Source organism: Bombus huntii, chromosome 9 (assembly GCF_024542735.1).
Source record: "Bombus huntii isolate Logan2020A chromosome 9, iyBomHunt1.1, whole genome shotgun sequence".
Taxonomy (NCBI): domain Eukaryota; kingdom Metazoa; phylum Arthropoda; class Insecta; order Hymenoptera; family Apidae; genus Bombus; species Bombus huntii.
Genome location: NC_066246.1, coordinates 6,734,962 through 6,757,807, shown reverse-complemented (window position 1 = coordinate 6,757,807; position 22,846 = coordinate 6,734,962). Strand labels below are relative to the sequence as shown.

Sequence of the window (22,846 nt, the reverse complement as noted above, 5' to 3'; positions counted from 1 at the left end):
CTTCGCGTACCACCGTGCCGTGTGGCCATCTTTTTGCTCTTTCAACTGACTACAGGTGATTCTGCTCCGTGTTCTCCACGACCAACCGCTCCTTTTCTTCCTGCTTTCTTTCGGTCGGGTCTCTTATTCTTCTCTTTTCTTTTCTTAGCCTCTTTTTCTTCTTTCTTTTATGTGCTCACTTTGGTACTTCTTACCTGCTTTTACAGCGTTGCCCTCATTCACGCCTTTACCTACAGTCTCGTTCTCTTGCTTCTTTTTTCTTCTTCGTTTATCTTCTTTACTACTTACAATTAGCTTCTTCTCGCTCCACTCCTCGTTACTTCTCTCTCTCTCTCCCCGCGTTTCTTTCATAAATTTGTATGTTTTTGTTTCTTGAAATAATCTAGAATATTAACCCTTTTATTCTTTTTAACCTTTCTGTCATCGTTCTCTTGTTTATCATCAGTTTTTTTGCTAGTTTTGTTTATTACCAAAACCAGTAAAATTTCGCTAACCATAATGTTTTACAATCTCAAAATATCATTCCGCCAGTTGTCCGATCTCGCTTGACATTTAACATCTCATTATACTTGATAAAGTAGAAAATTCGAACTTTATTTAATTCCACTTGTCAATTTGAGATACAATTTGCCCTAATAACTTTATTCCATAATCTCGTCGTTTCTTCTTCGCTATATTAATTTCCACGCATATTTCTCTGTTATCATTTCTTACTTCTTTCTTCTCTGTTCCTCTCGCTCCTTTTCTTACTTTCTTACTCCTTTCTTCAATTTATTTCCCCCCTCAGCCTCTCTCTACCCTCTGCACAAATTTTATCTCTCATCCAATCTCCCGTTACTTTTTATTTCATTTCTTGTCCTCCCATTCGTTCCCCATTTTCTGCCGCAGCTTCTGTCATTGTACCTCTTGCACACCGTACTTCTCTTCCTGGTCTCTCCCTATCCCCGGCTATTGGCGGTGCACGCGGCAGAACAGCGTGAATTATTATCTCGAGCCGCAGTCGAACTGAGGTAGAACTCGTTATTAAGATATTTCGGAGCCCGTGATATTATCCGCGGCCCCTTGTCGATCCTTTGCCGACCAGAAGAGGAAATGACCCACCGTTCGATTGTAGCAACATGCTGGTAAAGAAAACGAAGAACGCGGAAGTTCAGTGATCATCAAGTACTTGTCGATTACTGCAGGCTCCGTTATTTCATGTGTTATTCCTCCTCCTCCTCCTCTCTCTCTCTCTCTCTCTCTCTTCATCTCTCTGTTTACTTTATTTATTTTTTCATAGCCCTCCCCTCCGGGTTAAAACGCTCTTCTAGTTACGTTTCTTGTTGGTTTAGACTTATGATCTACTTTTCCGCCCACCAGGCTTAATATCTTTCGTACTTAACATCCTTCTTCCTCTATTTTGAAGAGTTTTAGTTATTTTGCTCCTTTATAATGAAAGGTTTGTTCGTTTATGGAAAGAAAGTTCTGATAGATCGTACTTTCTTTCTTTCATCGTGTGAAATCTCGATTAGTATCATACGTACATAGAGTGTCTCCTGTTTTTCCAGAAAACGACGTCGATATACTCTGTGCATAAGAACGAGGAGAAAATGTCACATGAACAACTGATTTGATCTTAAGAAAGCTCGGACAGCTTTGAACAGCGCCGCGTACAATTAGCGCTGTGTGCGAGATTCACAAAAATTTGTCAGGTGTCCGGAAAAGTTCAAAGCGGACGCGCTACGTTTGCCGGCCACCATAACAGCTGTCCAATTAGCGCGTTCGAGGCCGCCATAAATTCCTGTTCGATGAGCGGCGTTCTTTCCCGTAATAACCCATGGGGGAAGGGCTGTTTCCCGGGAAGTAACTCGCCACCCACTTTGGACCACCGTTTTCGTCGGCTGGAAGCGCGAACAGAGAGGCGGAAACTGCGAAAGGAAACCACGAAAAAATTAACCGGTATCAAGAGATGGTAACGACTTCGTGACCGGCCGCGGAGCTTGAAAATGTGAGAAAATCGAGGGCGCGAGCTGGTTGGCGATAAATCAATAGAATCTTCTGGTTCACCAGCCGAAAGACTGCTTCGGGGAAGACATACCTATCGACCGTAATAAAAGAAACTTTTCTTGACTGGATATATTGCATCTCTAAATATGTATAATTCGAGGCTACACTGATTTATAATGGGCATTAGGATCGTTTATGTGGATGAACTCGCGCGTGAATATGCGCACGTTGCCTCGATATTTGCGCACGATCGTGACCAGTTTCCACTTGTCCAGGTGAAAACGGTTCGACGCTGATGAATCGACCGGAACTAATCCTTCAGCTTTGATGACGGACTGGTAAACGCGATGCTTGCCGGTTGAGCATCTTGCAGGTTCAACTAGAAGTTAACCAAAGAAAGTACAATGACAGTACGTACAATGAAATGAACATTCACGAAGTTTCGACAGTTCAGTTATACGAGTAAATGGATTTACGAAGAACGGGAAACCGCAAACACAGGTTCTCTTATCGCACAGCTATCGTTCATTCACAATAAGTTTTAAGAGAAGCTTTGCGAAATTGGCATCGCCAAGTGCAAAGTAAGAAACGAACAGTATTCGTTTATCCGCATTTATCCAATGAAAATGTTCGTTTGTATATCCTTCAAAATAAGATGATGACCATCTGAAAAGAAATTTGTCATCAGCACCTCCATGAACATTTTTCATTGATTTGTAAGTGGGATGTGACTGTTTCATGATTTGTCCACGTTTGTCCTGATCCAAATTTTCGTTTGTCCATTTTTCAAAAAAAGAGTCGCTCGCGTTACAATTTCCATCGTACGTTCCCCTGTTTAACACGTTGACAGCCATAGACGTCGATGATTCGCGTTACTAAACTTTTTCGAGCGATTAAAATCAGATAAATTCGATGGATTAAAAAAATCTTCAAGGTGTAGATAACATTGTCAGAAGAAAATAAGCGAATACAGCGTAATATCTTGGAGAAAGTAAACGTTAGTACGTGAAGTATATTCGAATCTATTGCGGCTCCCAGGACGGAATATATAAAATTCGCGTGGCAGTCAACGTGTTAACTTGATCTATACCTGCTACGTCGCGCATGTACACACGATCAAGCGACTTCACGGCAATTAAGCTCATACCGCACCACACGGCTTCTGGTTATTTTTAAACTGGTTTCCACGATGCACACGACACAGGGAACGTAAACGGTTCTGTTGCATTAAATAATTGCATTGGAACGAGAGAATGAGAGGGTGCAGCCACGACGTCACGAGGCGATTATTTCACCTGACGTTCGACCTGTTCGCGCCGTTTCCTTCGTCTTTTAATCGCTCGAAGGCAAGCGAGCCGAAGCGCTTTCGTGCTCCGTCGAACGTGTTATGCAGTTTTCCAACGATACTATCTTGTAATCCATATAGGAACACGCGGTGAATTGCATTTGAGATTGGTTTCTTCAATATGGTATGGTGACCTCGCGTGACCAATCAAATATAAAAATCATTCAAAAAAACGAATTCTTTTTCAACATGGCATCGTTGTGAGCGCCACAGCACGTTATCTGGTACTGAGTCGAGCATTACACTCGTGTACTCTTAATTTAGTTACCTTAGGAAATCGATTTCCAATAAACACAATTTAAATATCGCTTATTTTTGTAAATCTTTCAATTCGTATTTGATTCTCTTATACTAGAAATAAAAATTTTCTATTAGAAATGTAAATGTGGAAAAACTGACGAGTTTAAGAATTATGATTCGTCATAAAAAGAGATTTAGTAAAAATCAGCGAATAAATGCAAGGAAAACGTTTAAATTCCGAAATGGTCGTATCCGATATAGCACGTGTGTGCAGCATCGAAAATCCGCGGAAATATTCCTTGCAGGTATTCTTCAGAAATTATGCAGCACATTTTCCATCAAGTTTGACACAGTGCGCATATTTTGATAAGACTTCTACAGAATATTCTCCATGATACCCTGTATATATATATATATATATATATATATATATATATATATATATATATATATATATATATACAATTAACTAAACAAAATAAATATAAATGCTAAGTGTCTTCAACCTCGTGTCTGATGAAGCTACGTACTTGCTTTTCAATCCTCTCATTACTACCAAGATTTGATATATCTCCAAAACGTAAACCAAAGAGACAAAGAAGGAAATATCACGAAGTACACATTCGCATCGCGAATCAACATGTCGTTAATGTATATCGAGGCAGTCGGGATATTATTCGTTTTCGCTGTAATCGAAGGCGCGAGGGTTTGCAGCATGGATGCAGGATAAAGCAACGCTAGACAGAGACGGCTAACAAAGAATAAATGCAGTACATAGCGGGCCGTTTATGGAGGAGGCCTTGTGTCGCGCCGCAGGTATACTGGAGCAGGTATTTACCCGCGCAGGTTGTACACGGTACCTGCATACTTTCGGCTCCTCCGGCACCGAGTCGATCGTTCGTACAAGTATTCACGGCGTGGTTCCTCGAGCCAGGGAACGGTACGAAAAAGAAAGGTGAACGCTTGAAGATCCACAGGAGTGGAACATCCTTTTCGCTCGAAATGCTGATTCTGGTGCGAAGATCGATTGAATCTCTTGGTGGGAGCGTAATCGAGGTACCTCTGAATTTTTTTGCCGAGAGAGAATTTGGGTACCATGAGTATCTTGCTATACCGCAAATATAAATGTATGAATATACCGTACAATATAAAGTAAACACCAGTTTACATATTCTAATATTGTCTCACGATGTCATCACGTTTTTGGAGTCCAAGATCAGCCGAAGACGTGTTCAAATGTATTTTTTCGTTCGCTGCAAGACCCAATAGAGAAAGACACACGTTTCTCGGATAAAAATACCGGTGGCGTGTTTGTTGAATATTAAGAAGTACTATGATAAAGTTGTTAGAATTTCATTATTTCACATAAATTCTGAAACATGAATTCTTCGTAGCCTTTAACATTCGACAAACTTCACTCGTCGAAATTTAAAAGCCCAGAATTCCAATTATAAAACTCCTAAATAACGAACGAGAGGAAATTATATCCGATACGAGAACGTTTAAGGAGGCAAGCAATTAACAGTTAAAAGTAACGAAACATCGTCGGTAAATTGACGATTTCATCGGTCGTGGTCCTGGTAACGGTTGACGAGGAAGCGTGCCCGTGTTCCAGTCGCAAAATTCTCGTGAAAGCGAATCGAGTCGTAAAATCGACTGCCCAGGACCACCCAAAGCCCGAGATAATACGTTTCTTTGGACTTTCTCGGGTGATGAAGGCGATTTCGCTGGTAACGAACAGCCGCGGCCCGTGAAACGGCTGAAAAGGCCCTGCACCCCCTTTATGCCGTGCACAATACATACAATAAATTAGACAGCGTCACGATTGATAATTAACCGGCAACGTAAACGACCCTTTAAAGTTCTTGCGCCCGGCTTGGCTCGTATATTCTGTAACAAGCATGATTTTTGGCATTGTTTGTTAACTCGAATGGCCCGCAGAAAGCCGAGTAATTAAGAGATCGTTTAAATGATTTTCTCGTTTGCTACAAGTATTCGACTCTTCGAAGAGGATCAACGTGATACAATGGACAGAGTTGTTAAATACGTTTAACTACATACGAGCATAACGAGCTAACAGCGTGGAAGATATATGAAAGGGTTGCGATGTGTGTAAAACATGAAATTGGAAAGTATGATTTATGGAAGAGTTTATGAGAGTTGTCTTGGGTGTAGAGACTGTAGGGAACTAGGTTGAGTCCATCATTTTTTTTCCTTTTTTTTTTCCTATTGCACACAAATTTACCACAAAAATATAATTATTAACATATGCTAACATGTTAGATATGTTTAAAAAAATATCTTTCAATTTCCTACAAATTAACAAAGACTGTCGTGATCTTATCAATGATACTTTGACGAGTCGTATATTTAATTTTAAACGAATAAATGTCATACGAGATATATATATTTGTTGGTTCCACAAAAGGATAGTCATATTGTTTTTCATCATTATTTTATCACTTATGTATTTCATTCATTTATACGTTGATTTTAAAATCTCATTTACAATATAGTCATTCATGTATCGTTAATAGAGATCGACTAAAATATCCACATATTTACACATATGTAGATTAAATTATGAACAAATTATAGAAGAAGAAACAACATTCTGTCACAAACGAGAGAATGAAAAGGATATAGAACTGAATGGCGAACAGTTTTCCGGATACTGTTGCGTAACGCACTACACTGTTCGCTCCTGTACACGCGCTCAGAGGAGCACTGCAAAAGATTAATGATCCTAAGTGGGACCCGCCGTTTGGTCTCCTATTCGACGGAAGTTTATATCGGATCGAGACGCGGGCACTTCCTCGTGTCCAGGCTAATTTCGCCACTCACATACGTAGCTGCTAATGCACACATACTCGCCAAGATTTCTAGTTAACGTTTAGAATCGTGCGCGCGTTTGCGGTTCACGCGAATTACTTTTGGCAATGGTGCCATCGCGAAACCAGGTCCAAGCCAAGATCACGTTGGCAAGAGACCAGGACGTGGAATTTCCGTGGCAGACCGCGCGGAGTCCGCTCGTCGATTTTGCATCCGCGGATTTCATGGTAAACGCGGATCACCGCGTTATGAAGAACCCCAAAGGTCTCGACAATTCGCTACTTGGAAATCTCTGACAAATTTCGAGGATGATAAATTGTTTTATCCATTTTCTGATGGAGTTATCGATCTTCAATTGACAGATCGTGATCAGGAGGAAAGTTGCAAAGGTTCTTTCGCAGCTGACTAGTCCAGGAATCTTTAATTAGAAATGGAAATGGTTCATCGCACTTTATGTACGATTTACCTGTTACACACCTTGTTTTGATGGGAATCGCAGGCTACCACCTTTCGATTCACTGAACGCATGTACGTGCGCGTAAAACAACCAGACTTAGAGCGATATCGCGTTACCAATATAGAAGGTGGACGTATTAATTGCAGATGGATTTAAGGTAACACGAGACGACATAATCCGATTATGAGGCTCATGTCGACTAGACGTCAGTTTCGACGACAAGGATTTCTGGTTGAATATAAGGTTACGAGATCTTGCGGTTTGCTACATCGTCGATGTTCTTCCTTTTTCCTTTCGTATTGTGATCGAAGTTTTTCCACGTTTATTCGATGGATTACGAAAACGCTTGAATACTTCGATTCGAGACGTTGTTTTAAACTTAACTGCGGTTTGGATATCGTACGTAAAATTTAATTTAACGAGCTTCAATCTAAAATTCGTATCGCATCAACGCTAGTAATTTAAATATTCATTATAATTTTATATTTATATAATAATTAAATATTCTTAAATAAGATCTTGTATCCCATTTTAAAGTTACGCTTAACTTAAAATTTCTCTCAAATTCGAATTCGTTTATTGTCGCAAAAAGTCTGTCTCGAAAAGATAAAATATCCAAGAATACTGTCGGACTTACACGATAAAATGGAGCTATTACTCGGATTACACAAGTCAGAAATCGTATCAATACGGAATCCAGATAATCAAAAATAACATCGAACTTGGATTGAAATAAAAATTACGTTTCATCTTGAATGTATTTTCCAACGATGTGCCGGCACTCGTGATAAACGTTCTTCAGGCTCCGTTCCGCGTGCTTGTACCACACGGAACAAGAAGAAGAAGAAGACGAAGAAGAAGGCAAGGGGCGAGAGTTGGCAGAAGAGCTAGAAAGGTTGTATCGTAAACAGATCTCGCGTCACGTTGTTATCCGCGATAGCATCTCGAGAAGCGACACCTCCGCGAAACGTGGCTTTATACGCGTGTCCGCTCAACTCCACGCGAACGTTTCACGCGTGTCGCCGACAATAAGCGTCGTACGATCGTTTACCAGCGCTACCTACTATTTGTATCGCGTTGTATCCAGCTGGTCGTCCGAAGGGTTTGTGCGAGATTGTAATCATTTTTGTTAAGGCTAGCAACCGAAGAACAAGACTGGAGAAGGAAAGAGGAGTAATTGGAATTTTTCTTTTAAATAGATATATACATCTGTGATAACATCGTGATTTTTCTCTCCGAAACACTGCAAATTAATTATTAGCGATTAGCATTGATGTTTAGGATGTGATAATCTGATACGAAATTATGCTTTGCGAATTTGAATGTTTCTCTGTTACATGAAATAAAACTCGTTTCGGTTTTTATGGACAATTTAATTCATAGTTTGAAGTTGTATGAAACGTATAATTTAGAGTTTATCCTTTTTAATGCGTTCATAGCGTGTCCTCTCTGAATTAAGAATCTTCTTGAATCAATAATTGAAATGGATGAAATGGATATTAAGTGATGTTTGCAGAAGATGAATAAAAATTGAGTTTGTATCTTTTTAAATATTGAGTTATTAAAAGTGTGAAAATTAATTGAAACGCAAAGTTACATTAATTTCACTCATTCTATTTAAATATCATATTTCATATATAATTAATAATAATAATAATAATAAAATATTCTATTTCATATAAATATCATATATCATATATCAAACATTAAAGCGAAATGTTATCTAAATTAGAAATACGAAATTCTATTAACGCATTCTCTTGTCAGTTAGATAATGTCGCTTTTTCTGCAACAATTATCGGCATTCCATATTTAGCGTATCTTAAATCGTAATATGTAACCATTATATATACTTAGCTATGCCTAATACGTTTCAAGATAAAGCAAATCTATTTACATATATACATAATTGGCTATCAATTGGAACAATATGTTTATTTCTATCTCTTACTTCGTTTTATCTTCTAATAACTTCGAGCATTGAAGAAAGAACGTAGTATGCGTAATACGAAAGATGTAAAACATAATTTCTAATTGTTAACTTTTTGTGAAAGAGATTAAAAGAGAATCCTGATATTTTACCACGCTTCAATGAAGAAATCCAGGCGAAGTATATACCTACATTAATATATTAGCATATTCCTATTTTGCTTTAAAATTTGCATAAGCGATTGGTCTTCGTTTCAAGAAAAATATCTATACCTCGATACATATATTGTAGAAAATTAAAGAATGAAAATGCGATTTCCACAAAATTTTTCGAAGCAGTATTTTGATACGTATCACTCAATCCAACACAGATTATTATTCCAGCTACCTAGAAATCCATCAGTCACTTTGCCTACTTTCAATTTAATTGCTATTTCAACATCTACGATAACTCCTATTTTTCAATAACGTTAGCTAATTCCACAGAAGAAACTTTCTTCCTAATGTTCAAAATTGTATGATCCACATCGAACCAAAAATCCGCAGATTTCAGTCAGAAATATTCGAAAGTGAAAAGAAGCGGGTCGTGGTAAACGTGTATCGTTCCCAGTGTTTCTTACGAGCGATGGTGTCGGGCATCCCTTTATGGGTGCGTCGCAAGACCGTAAGACCCCCGCTGAAGCGAGGCTAAGGGGCACCACTAATAAATTGGCATTGTGCGCTATCTTGCAAGGTCCGTAAATGGGGTGCAGCGAGGTGCAGCGGCAAGAAAGTTTACCGGACAGACGGTTCCTGGAGCCGGTAAGGCTTGAAGTGCTCCTCTTTGCGTGGCCGAGACTCGTTCCTCAGGGTCGGGGTTTCATCGAAGAAAGGGCGACGCTTGTCGTTATTAGAATTCTTGGACGCTTTGGTTTTCAAGGAATCGGCCGTGGTTTCTTCTCGTCGAAAATACCTTCCTAGACTCTTAGTATAGTAATAGTAATGCACATTTCAAATTGGAATGTATAGCGTTGCGCAAAAACCTTGCACCAAATTGTTTTGTTATGGTAACTGAATTTATTTTTAGGCGTTTTTAAGTATTTTTGCTACGTTTCTTTCACATATAACAGTACTACTTATACATCTGCACCGCTATCTACTACAAAATAATAACATTCGTTCTTTCACTTAACGTATCCCTAGACGATCAGTAATGTTGTTAATATTTCAAAGTTCTCGACGAAGATTCAATTTGTCGATAAATATTGAAAATATTGCATTGACAGTATCGATCCTTTTAATTGAGAATCTTGAAATATAGAAAATATATGTATTGATAGTCTAAAGGCACTCTTATATTCTTCTCAAAAATTTCCCTTCAGTGTATCGCAATTAACACGAAATGTCAAGTGTGCGAAGTAAATTACAAAATCATGTACACTTGTTTTCTCTCTTTCATTAAGCAATTCGAATCTTCTTTTTCTCCAACAAAATTTTTATTGAAGATTATAATACACGTACACAGGAAAATACGATGATCTTTGCTCTACAATAATCGTGCAATATACAAATATGAAATGTATTTTCTGTTATTATTAAAATCTTTGCACAGCTTTCTTTACAAAATCTTTACACAACAAAGGACTTTTCCCTCTCGAAGTAAAGTTCTAAATAAGAGAAACAACAGGAAGTACAAACGAAAGTGTGAAAATTGCTTAATTGTACTTTGGAAATATAGATACAAATTACAGATTCAGGATAGCTCACGCGAATCTCTCGGCTGAAAATTGCCAGTGCATTATCGGCATAAGACTTTTTGCTCCTTTCGGCTTACCCTTTGCGCGAGCGTGTTCACGCGGTCAGAAAATAGCGATTGCTTATGTATTCAGAATATCTGCCCTACACCGAGAATAGAGCGTGCAATTTACTTTAGCGTTATATCATCCAGCGCGTGAAAACAAAAGTACAGGGGCGTAGAAAACGAATGAATGGTCGGAATGATGCGGCAGTTCATCTCTCTTTGTAAGTTACCGATGAAATTGCCAACGATGAGGAACGTTCCAAGCATAGACGCGCATGCAGTTTTCCGCCAAAGAGCCAACCGCCGAAGATAATAATATTTGTAATGTGTAATTTATGATGCGGAATATTAGGTCGTTCCAGACGAGATAGTTGAATTTTTCATAACACTTTCAATATCTCTAGCTTTATTGAAAATAATATTAATCAAAGCGTAATCCATCAATTTCAATACACTTTGATCATCGTAAAACGTATTACGATTAAAGTGATCATTCGAACGTTGTCGATGATTTTTCCATTTATTTTTTAATGTTCTCTCGCCTAGCATAACAGCATCATATTATTTATTTTGTTAATTCAACACGAAGCGTTTTCGGTCGCGTTATTTCTTTAAAAACTTGTATTGCTATCAAAAACTGGAAGGAAATTATTAAAGAAAGAATGAAAATTCGAAGTAATAAAATTTGTATTAGACGGTTAAAAATATTCAACGTGCCAAGTAAAGTAGAAGAAGAAGATCGATCAAGATTCGATACAATTACGATTGAACATTGTAACATTGTAACAGATATAATTTTACTTGAAGCTTTCAGCCAAAGGTTTTTAAGTACAGAAATTTGATTAGTAGGTTCGTTTATCAGGTTAACGAATAAAATTTATAGTGTCGCACGATCATTCTATAAGATTTATTGCGATTGTAAAAATATCGTCGTGAGCTTTAAGAATACTCAACGCGATGGATTTGAACAAGGTGCTAAGAAAGTTCCTCGGTTCCGCCACCTATAATTAGTGTATTTAGATATTGGCATGATTTACGCGGCCAGTCGCGGACAATTTGAGAGCTCACAGTCTGCGAATTCGGAAGTGGAGGCACTTTGTCAAGCAAAAAGAACACAGTTGACTTTTAGATGTGTTTTAGATTTATATTTATCGTGCTGAAATGAGGATAATAAAAATGACACTTACGGTTTGAATGGTACGAACTCTTTACGGCTGTGTCATTGGCCAGAAAATATTTATACGAATGAAATTAGACGATTGATGGCACTCGTGATTGCGATTATGGAGCGATTCGAGCATAGGGTGCAAACATTACCCGCTGAAACGCGAAATGACGATCATAAACTGCATCATAAAGCGGATGGAAATGTTGAATCGTGACAACATTCATTTTCTACACAGAGTTTAAGTATATGCTTATTATATATGATAGTTCGATCTTAACGAAATCAATACAAATTTTGGGTATATAACACGAATAGCAATTTCGTTTTGTGGTAGCCAAAAATTGTTTTTGTATCGACTTAATTTTTAAATTTAATTTGTTAGCTTGTTGTCCTTCGTACTGCTTCTGTTATAAGAAAAAAGCATATTTGAAAAATATCATTTCACCTGAAAAATAATTTTGTGTAACCTTTAAAATTTCCTCGCGATAAGTGTGATCAGAAATTCACTCCTCAACCAAATCACGATTACGAATGGATTCCACTAAAAAGAAGCACTTTATAGGAGAGAAAAATTATATAACAACGTAATACAATACCTTCTTGACACGGAACGATCAAAATTACAGGTTGTTTTGAATCTTTTTTTTAATTGCATTTTATAGAAAGAGAGAAATTTTTAAATAGGAAATTAAAATTTGACGTATCTTTTCTCAAATTCTCCATATTTACTATATATTTACAAACACTGTTTCACAAAAATTGACAACCAAAAGAATGACAAACGATTTTTTCTAATCCTCTTTCGGTTTTCGAGAAATTATTGCTTACGTTTGTATTACATATAGACCAATGATATCATCGAATAATACGATCAAAGTCGAGCAGTGATTATTTCGATTTCTGTCCACTGTATGCCGCTCTGTACGACGCGGTTAATTGTAAACAGTTCCGCGGATCTAATTAGCTACCATATGGTGTCTCTCTGACGACTGCTTGACTAATTCTCAGGGTAATCTTCGTGTCGTAAATTGTTCCGAGAAGATGCGACCTCCGAGTCAAAATGCAATTTGTGTATCATTTGAGGTCGTAATTGGACTGCGGTTAATTTTGTACGCGAACATTGCGTTTACACACAAATGCTTTAAAAGCGCGTGGATACGTATGTTGTGAAAAATTATGGTGCCAGAAAAATTTTGTTGAGAGTCGTTGAGATTCGTGGTACAATAGACAAGATTCTCTTATTCCTCGAAATTGAGTACTTTGTAGCTTGTTTTGTAAGAGGTGTCGTTTGTAATTAAATAGAAATATCTGTTTGCAAAAAGTATCGGTCCATACAGAGTTTGAGTTAATGAAATTTTCTATATGACAAGGAAATCTTTAATTCTGATCATTTTATCAAATTTCTAAAGAGTTAAAAATTTCCTAAATTTGTTTGTCTTCGTTTCTGATATTGTAAGTAGCAATAAATAGTTAGCATATAGTTCTAAATAGTTATAATCATAGTATAATAATAAATAGTATAGATAGTTTGTATATAGCGATATTAAACTATTATCCATATTGAATGTTTATGTTTTATACGTAAACGTAAAATTTGCACCTACTAAATTTCGTAGAGGAATTCATTCAAAGTAACTTCATAAAATACCAGTTACAAGCAAATTTAAGAAACATATCGTATAAAATACAATTGTGAACAGCATTCGCGATGCTCCATGTCCGACCGAAACATAATCTCGATCGCAACGGTGAGCCGTAGCTTGAGACTTGCCAGTACACCTGTATAACCGTACAATCGACGATAAAATCTCTTCCATTACAACGCAATCTGGCTCGATCTACACGCGTTCTTAGCGAAGGATCGAGTCTGATCGCCGACTCACGGCCCGACGCCGATCCGGTCATTATTGACTTTCTTCATCTCCTGAGCTTCCACTATAAAGCCATTTCTGTCATTCGATGCTAATACCGGCCGCATCCTTACAAGGCTGCGTCGATGTGTTCGAGCTCGAACGAAGGCGACTAGTCGTCGACCCGATCGTGGGAGCCTTCCCTTGGACGTGGTGCCCGCTTCTTCGGACCACGAGAATTCCGCTCTTCCTCTGGCAGCCTGACAAAAAAATCGTGTTTCTCGGATGCTTGAAGCGAGATCGAGCGTGACTTTTGCGGTCGTAGTCACTTTTAATTTTCTTCGAACCGATCACAACCACTTCTTTCCTCCTTTGGTCGAACCCTTTCCACGCGTTTGACCGTAACTTTTACGAGGGATTCCGGAAATGTCGAACTTTTTGAAAGGAATTTGTGTTCTAGATCAGCTAATGTTTGATACGTTCGTTATTGATACAAGTTCTATCAGATACGCTAAATGTACATATAATTCTCGTATAGGATTTACTTCCTGGTTACAAAGCTATGTAAGTATCGTATACTTTAAAGATGACACAATTCAAGCGAGTTCCTCGGGAGAAGCGAGAAGCGATTTGAAAGATCATAAGAAAGTTACATTTAACAAACGTATGATGTTGGCGAAAGTAATGGATTTTGGGAAACAACGATGAAATAAAAATGATATTTCATTTTTCTAATTTTTAAGATTTATGTTTGATAAGCGCATTATTTGCGAATTATTGTAAAAATATTTTCTGATTCATCTCACGTTTCAACATTGTTACGTGTATATTGTAAAGCTATCAACTTCAAAGAAATTTAGAAAATCTTTAAAAGGTTGTCCACTTTAAATTCTCATAAAAATAAGCATGTATCTTTTCTAACATTATTTTTGTTACATCTTTGTTCAAAGTTAATTCAAAGATTAATAAGTTTCAAGTTTATTTTACGCTACTTCTTTATTAAAACACAAACAACAATTGTACTAGTCCTATGTAATTTATGTATTTTTTGTGAATATAATAAGACCTATTATATTCCTCCCCCTTTTTTCGTCAATTTCTACCGCAAAAATTCTGGAGAAGAGTAGAAGATAATAAAGAATAATTTTATATACTGGCGTGTTCGACGCAATCTGAGCGAAGTGCTTCTATGAAGCTGTGAGTGCAACATAATCGAAGTCTTCATGGTAGTGCGCTGCGGAAAGGTCGCGTTGGATAGGGTGCGTTAAGCATACAGCCCTTGACGTGTTTTCTTGCAGGGTCATCCAATCGAGCTTACTACTATTTACACTGAGGCAAACCCATCGAAGATAAACGTGCTGGCCCTTGAACCGAGAAGACCGGTTCGAAGCACTTTTTTCACACGATCCGTTGAAAATTAAAGTGCTTACTTGATAACTTCATGAAGTCCTCCATTATCGATTCTCGACAAATTCTCTGCATTCTTCTCTAAGAATATATCACGATGTATTTACCGTTTTCGTTATTTGCATGGCCGATAAAAAAATTTCGCTGTGCAAAGAGAGATTCTTTCCTTCCTCAATTTTTATACTTTGACATTTTACATGTCCGACAAATTTATTTCGTTAGATATCTCGATGAAAGTTTTCTGGTATTTTGCGATCGTATTCTCTTTTTAATGCAAATGCGATTGAATTGAATTACAATAAGTAGCGCGAAATATTTCGAGCAATCTTGGTTATTTTGACAAACAGCAAAATGATTGAACAACAACGACTGTCATCCGTAAAACACCAAACGTCGTTCCATTCGAACCGAAACGACAGCGTAGAAATCATGTTTGTTTTCTCCGCGTTCACCGACGTCCGTCGACATCCGAGATGGCGAAGAAAATCCAATATATACCCCGGTTGCTTGTATAGAAAGCGTCAACCTTGAACTCCGAATACACTGTCGGCTTCTACACGACCTACCCCATGACGAGGCACGCGATGCTGATAGCAGAGTCGAAGAAGCAGACGAACACGTGCAGCCAGTGTAAATATTTAGCCTTCGGAACGTTTGCACGCCGTGCTGTGTGTGTCGTACTTTTCCTCTTCGCTTCTGCTTCGTCTTCTTCGTAAGTTCGTTGCGAGATTTCGGGACGCGCACGTTGCGTCCGTAAATACCGACGGCGCGGCTGCATCGCTTCGTAAATGGATTTAAAAACGATTTCGTGGCGTGGCGGACTTTTGATCGATGCGTCCCGTTGTTGTATTAAATCGTGTTAGCCCTTTCGATGATTAGTAATCAATTATAACGCACTATATACGCAAGGCATATACGTACAGATAGGTAGAAACATTAATCTACATTCAAATAAACACACAACTCTCAACGGTAAATCTCATGGTCATCTAACTCTGACGTAGAAAGCTTCGCCAATTCCACGTCCGCTTTATCTCCACAAACTTTTCGATATTTCAAAAACTATGTCCAATGGATCGGTCAAGGTATATTTTGACAGTCTTTAATACGATTGAAAGAATGTGATTGATCAATTCATTGAAAAAGTTGTATCTACGTTGTCAGATCGTACTTTACGATCAGCGCGTTTCGATGTAAAACGTTCCAGTCCAGAAATCTCTAATTCTCATAGAAATCTTCTAATGTTTTTAAAAACTGAAACTAAAGGAAGAGACGAAGGTCTGATTTAAAACAGGCTGCCTCGGCTTCAATATTAACGAGCAGATTTCCATGATTCGACTAGTTGGAAGGATCTGCTACATGCACAGACCGAGCAAGAGGATCGGATAATTGAAGTCCGCTTCCTCGGGATTCGGATCGAGCGTCCCGGACGAAGTCCTTAGAAGGAAGCGGACCCCGCCGGTATCGCGGACATGCGATCTGTCTTTATGGTCCGAAAGTGGGCGTCGGTCTGGCCTCACAATGCCAGCGTAACGACGACACAACGAGGACAACGACAACGACAAAGACGGACCCGACGAGAGAATGAGGGACTCCTGTCTTGTTAACCCGACGAAACAGGGCGACGCGTGTCTGCTCGGCGACACAACGTCCACCGTTGAGACGCGATAGCCCTCGTGAGTTACTGTTCCATTCGACAAATTATTAAAAGGATGAGAAATGTTGGGTGGCTACGAGTTTTTTGTCTTTATGGAGACTCGTTTACCAAGTAAAAGAATATTGTAATTCTTCGTACTGTTTATTACTCGTTAATTCGCGGTATAATTTCCATTATCATTTGCAACTTTTTTCCATCTTAATGGCAGCTTGTGTATTTCTTTGTGGTAAAACGATTCGTCCTTGAAAGCGAAACACTCATCCAGTGGCTGTTAGACATCTCCATCTTCGTAATACGTTTTTTCCATTTAACTACTTAACGACCATACACGTGTTAACAGGCTTTCAAATTTCTGTCTACTTTCCTTCATCTTGTGTTAACACGCTCCTACTTTATCGGTTGAATTTATGCAAAACTGAGAATACTCGCGTGCCAGTTCCATTGAGGCTTACTGAGCGACACTTGGCAGATTTTATTCCGCCAACTACCATCAAAGGAAGTCTTTGCAGGCAAAGTGCGTTCGCAAAAGACTGACAAAAAAGATCCGTGAAGAATCGAGGCATCGTTGCAAAGATTGCAGCCCACTCTTATGCATTGTACCATGTTTGCATCTGTACCACACCATAAGTGATACATACAGATTAATTGTAAAAATCCAAGTATACAATGTGCTTTATAAAGACATTTCTCCTTGTAAGGAACATCGAATATTTGCCTCGCAATTTCTCATCCTATCGCTTTTTTTTCTGTTTTAAACATGATGCGTTATTGGGTATGTTAATCAGTCGCTAAATCTATCAATTTTTGCAAAATATTTCGGTCCTTAAGGGGTTAAAAAATATTGTATAAGAGGTTGTCAATAATTACATACCTCGTTTGAAATAATTAAACTCAGTTCTTATACTGGATAGTAATCGATTGAATTCAACTTGGTAATCTTAAATCTTGAATGTGACTGCTAGAGTACAGTGATTCAGAAGTATATGATTAGAATGGTTAGGATGTACGAAGAGAAAGTGCAGATATTCAAATTGATACTGTCATAACTAGTAATAGTGTTTTAATTCTAACGCAATAAAACATGTCGCTTTCTTTGCAAACATTGCTACAGGAAACACTATTTTCTAACAAAATAACAAGATTCGTATATCCTGTGGAGTAACGCGAACGACGATCGCGAATTGTTATTTGTTAGCACCGCGGGAAACGTGGCACAGCCGGAAACGTGGCACAGCCAGATGGATCGTGAGTAATTCAACCACGTGGATTATTCCACACGATTCCTGCGTGCTTGAAATTAATTATCCAGTAGAAAATTCACCAGACTCCGCAGGGATTCTGGCAAACTGCAGGGTATCTATGGTTCTCTGTCCTCTAACTCCCTTTCCGCCGTTACACACTGAAATGAAATGGCTCGGCATATCGTAGGTATTCTGTGTACCATTGGCGATTCTCTCTGAAAGACGAAACACCACGTCAAACGATTAAAATATTTTGCATTTTGATGCAATTTTTCGATATCCTCACGCTAGAAAGTATCGAAGTTATGGAAATATTTGATTTATCGCTGTAACAGTTCTGAACTTAAAATCTTTATGGCGATCTTGCTGCATTAGGAATTGTTAGAAATTATAATGCTATATATTATATAAATATACTTTATTGGGAATAAATGAATATAATATCTAATAAGTCATAAATTCTGTCTGTTCAGGTGTATCAAATAGAGTACGTAATTGTGAAGGCAGCAAATTCACCAAGGCCGGCCGCATGGATTTTGGAGAAATCTATCGATGGTGAAAATTTCCAACCGTGGCAGTATTACGCACCAAGCGATGAAGAATGTTGGACGCGGTATTCTGTGCCGCCTGTTACCGGAAAACCTATTTACATCGGGGACGACGATGTGATATGTACCAGCGTCTTTTCCAGGCAGACTCCTATGGAAAACGGAGAGGTAAGGGCGCTACTATCTTTATTCGTATTTTTGGCTATGTGAACAAATCTTAGACCACCCAACGAATAAATATTTTTCCTTTACAAATAAATATAAAGATACTCGATGAAAATTGTTAAAAATTGATTCATTTGAAATAATACTTTAGATGAGTTTCTTTTATGCTCTCGATAACAAATTTATTTTTATTTATGTACGTTGATTATTTCAATAACATCGAAAATATTTCTCTCCTTATTTCTGTACGTATTCCAACTGTACAAATAATTTTGTACACAGTAATGTCTATTAATGTTTGATTAATTTAAATTATCTCTCGCTGTATATCTACTCTACTCTATTGTCAGAAACCTCAATTAGGAAAAAAAACAATCAGATAAAAAATAGATTAAATTTCACGATCGTCGATCGTTTCGTCGAGAAACAAAGGTGTGTAATTATTTACGCGCGAAATCGGCTGTTATTTCCGTGTTAACGCGGTAGCTGTCCAGAGCCAGATCATTAATTATCGTTCGTCCCATGCAATCGCTGGTGTAATTACATGATTGGATGATTAGTCGGCTGACGCTTTGACGAGCAATACGAGTGGCTGCTTGGCTGCTTGGGGGAAGGAAACATTTCTTCCAAGGAATTTCCGCTGAACTCGCAGACTTTTTCTCCCTCAGTATCTTCTCGATCGAATTATACACTCGACCTTAAGTTATAAAGTAATTTCAGCGCGATTGAAACGCTCTGGTAGAAATGGAACGTTTTCCAGGTGAAATTGGTCGATCGTTGCTCGTTACAGGTGACACTTCGTTACTTTCTCGATGGGACTGGTTCGTAGCATGCGACTGTTTTTGCTGATTAGAGTTGGAATTGCAAGTACTTTCTGGAATCTTGCACGATAATTTGCCAAATAGTAATATTTACGATCTAGCATTTGACAAGTTGTAAACTGTACACTTCTGTTATTTAATTGTTTCACCGTTTTGCTCAAATAGGATAGCTGGTTCGTAATTTGTAATAATATTAACGAACTGACATTTTATAAGTTGACAAGTTATAAATTGTAAACATTCGTTACATAATGGTTATACTATTTTGCGTCAAGTAGTTTGTAATTTGTACAATTCACTCATAGAACTTTATTTCTTTTATCAGAAACGATTAAATTTGTTACTGTTGTACGAAAGAATTTATCAGCACTTGTAATTCGTAACTTGAGACATGTAAAACTTTAAGAATCATTTTAATAATATTTTACTATTATTCGTTCAAGTGTGGAAGAGAAACCTTATAGTTGTGTTGCACATAGCGAAACTGTAGGGATGTGTTGTCAAAATGACAGAGTTTCTTTGACACTACAATAGCATTATTAATAGCATTAACAGCATTAGGTTAACGTCATAATACGATATCGATTCAGAGGCAAATCTCATATCTACCGTGTGCATTCTGTCCAATGTACCTTCAAATTTCCTATGAATATATAAAAATCCGCCGATTATTCATCGGCCAAAAATTCTCCCTTTCCGTGTACGCAGCAGTTCAATTTCATTGTCGGAAAACTTATCACGGATGTGAAAATACGAGAAGCATCTATCTGGAAGGGAATTAGCAAACTTCTCGGAAGAGCAAACAGATAATTAGAGCTTACAGCCGTGCACGAGGCGGTGCGCACGAGATCGGTTTTGTGCAAACTGGAAGGTGGTTGAGAAAAGGAAGAGGACAGCGAGATCGATGGTGGAAAGAGAGGGAAAGGGAGAACGAATCGATGATACAAAAACGGCGATCCCTACATTCCGGCCATGTATGGTGTATGCTTGCCTTATATGGGGCTATCACGTACGCACCTCCTATGGGGGGTTGCCAGTTTTACGCTTCTGTACGCGGCTACGGATCGACCAGGAAAAAAATCGGAAAGCGAGGAACAGCGAATCGGCCGAACGGTGTACGTCATGGGAGAAACAGCTGTCACAATTTCGGGGGAATCATTGTTCAATTTAAGGAAAGGTGGACAATGTCGAATGGATCTTAGTTGACTTTCGAAAAGAATCGTTGGTTGATTTTTTATCTACAGTGGCTGTGAAAAGTATTTGTACGAGCATTGTATTTATCGCAGCTAGAATGCGGATTTTATACACAATTCGTGTTATGGAGAATATAATTAAAGAAGTAGAAGCTCGGTGGAAAATTGTTTAATTGCCGGGAATCATAGAAATTTATACTTTGGAAATTTTATATATTGTACATTCTGTGCGATCTTGCACTTTCAAATTTCCTACAAATATTATACAATGTAATTGTGATAATAACATAGTAATGGAAGAATTTCTACGATTCGATTTTCTTCGCTTGATTTGCTTCAAAAAATAAATGGCAGAATTACAGAGATTGTTGAAAAGCTTCGGTCAAATTGTTGAAAAATATAGAAAAGTAAGAATGCGAACACTGAAGTGTATCGTGTATAGACTTGCCACTCAACATGCTAATTAGGTCCACGTATATTAAACTTGGTATTATTTAACAGTACTTTCATACGATTGTAGAAATATCATACTACGAAAATGAAATGTAGAATTCGATAAAATAGATCACTTCATCGGAAAATAAGGCTATGTGCGAATACTTTCTGTAGTCACTCTGTATTAGTTGAGTTCTGTGAAATGATCGTTTGTAGGATAATCATTCGAGAAATCTGGGAGTTCCAGGGGAACTTTACGCGAATCTTTTCGATAAACGAAAGATTCGTGAGTCGAATTTGCTATTATAGAAAGCTTTGAGCGGAGAATTAACTATAAATAAAAAATTGAGAATTTATTTTGATCATGGAGGATTTTGATCGGTTAAATGTATTTTTTCGCTTTAGTGATAAAGCAATATGAAGGATTCTTACACGAAATATTACGTACTAAATCATGTAACCAGGTAAAAAAATGTTCGAAAAAAATTAGGCATAGGAAAGTGTAGGCGCGTCTATTCTGGAAGCCATGTAATTGTTCCATATTAGGAGCCGCGGAATGCCATTTATGGAACTCGTTTTCTACTTAACGCGCGGCACCATTCACAAATGATTTACTCCTTCGATTTCAGCGTTCTCTTAGATTTAGTGCTGTAATCAAACGTTTGTATTTCTTATTATCGATCGCCGATGTCGTTTCTGCAGGTAGTTTACGTCGATCCGTTCGTAATACGGGAACAAATTGGATATCTTTCTTGTTTCTATAGAACATTATTGTAAAAAATTTTATGGATCTGCATCTGATCTAGATTTTATGGATCGGATATTATCGTAATTTTCTTTGCGTCTTCCTCGTGTTCGTACACAACGTAAAACATAATCAGGATTATTCGTCTTAGATTTTAATGGAACTTAAGAATACTAAAACTCAGTTATTTCACCAAGTCGAAATATAAAACAGGGAAGTACTTGAATTTAAAATTAATCGAAATAATTTTACGTACAACTCCCGTCATTTGATAAAAGTAACTGCTAATTAGAGCATACAGTTGCTTGTAATATAATTAAATATCAAAGCTGTTGAACTACTCTTCCGACAAAATACTAACCACTCGATCGATTTCCCAACGAGTTGAAAGATCTCTACAAATTTTAATAAACACAAACTTTTCGATAAACCATAATGTACCTAAATTAAGGAATAATTTTGTTCTGTGTATATTCAATCAACGATATCTCCCTTTAGATCCATACTCACCTGGTGAACGGTAGACCTGGTGCCCTGAATCACAGCACGACCCTTCAGGAATTCACGCAGGCCAGATACGTACGGCTTCGGCTTCAGGGTCTTCGACGAAGTGGAGAGACGATCGCGGATAAAAGGCGCGCGTTTTACTCGATTAAAGAAATCAACATTGGCGGAAGATGTGTGTGTTCCGGCCACGCGGCAAGATGTCGTTACAGCGTCCAACACGGGGTAAGTGCGAGAATAATTTATAACGAAAGAAATGCTGATAATAAAAATCGCAGAATAAAAATAGTAGAATAATGTTAATGTATCGTGGGAATAGTCTAGTTTACAATGTCACGTTTGATTTTTATGGTGATTTTTGTGGAGGGTGGAAGACTTTGACTCGTTCTTGATCGAGGATAAGTCAGGTGTTGATAATATACGATTTTCGTAACTGTGAATTCTGATTTATCAACGTGTATATGTATTTAGCTTGTCAACGGATGTATTGGCCATACGCGAAAGTAACGACATTACGCTATATTAAGGATATCGATTTGGAAC

At 37.9% G+C, this 22,846-nt stretch overlaps 2 protein-coding genes across 4 annotated transcripts in view; both read left to right on the top strand.

The window, feature by feature from the left end:
* Window positions 1-8,008, top strand: part of LOC126869877 (uncharacterized) — a 195,756-nt gene extending 187,748 nt beyond the window's left edge. For both annotated transcript variants that reach the window (XM_050627016.1, XM_050627015.1), the window contains exon 7: window positions 7,719-8,008. In XM_050627016.1, the coding sequence (XP_050482973.1) occupies window positions 7,719-7,993 (275 nt within the window). In that variant the 3' untranslated portion in view covers window positions 7,994-8,008. The remainder of the gene's footprint in view (window positions 1-7,718) is intronic.
* LOC126869857 (laminin subunit alpha-1) overlaps window positions 1-22,846 on the top strand; it is a 199,866-nt gene that overhangs the window by 51,871 nt on the left and 125,149 nt on the right. For both annotated transcript variants that reach the window (XM_050626915.1, XM_050626916.1), the window contains exons 3-4: window positions 18,366-18,608; window positions 22,298-22,528. In XM_050626915.1, the coding sequence (XP_050482872.1) occupies window positions 18,366-18,608; window positions 22,298-22,528 (474 nt within the window). The remainder of the gene's footprint in view (window positions 1-18,365; window positions 18,609-22,297; window positions 22,529-22,846) is intronic.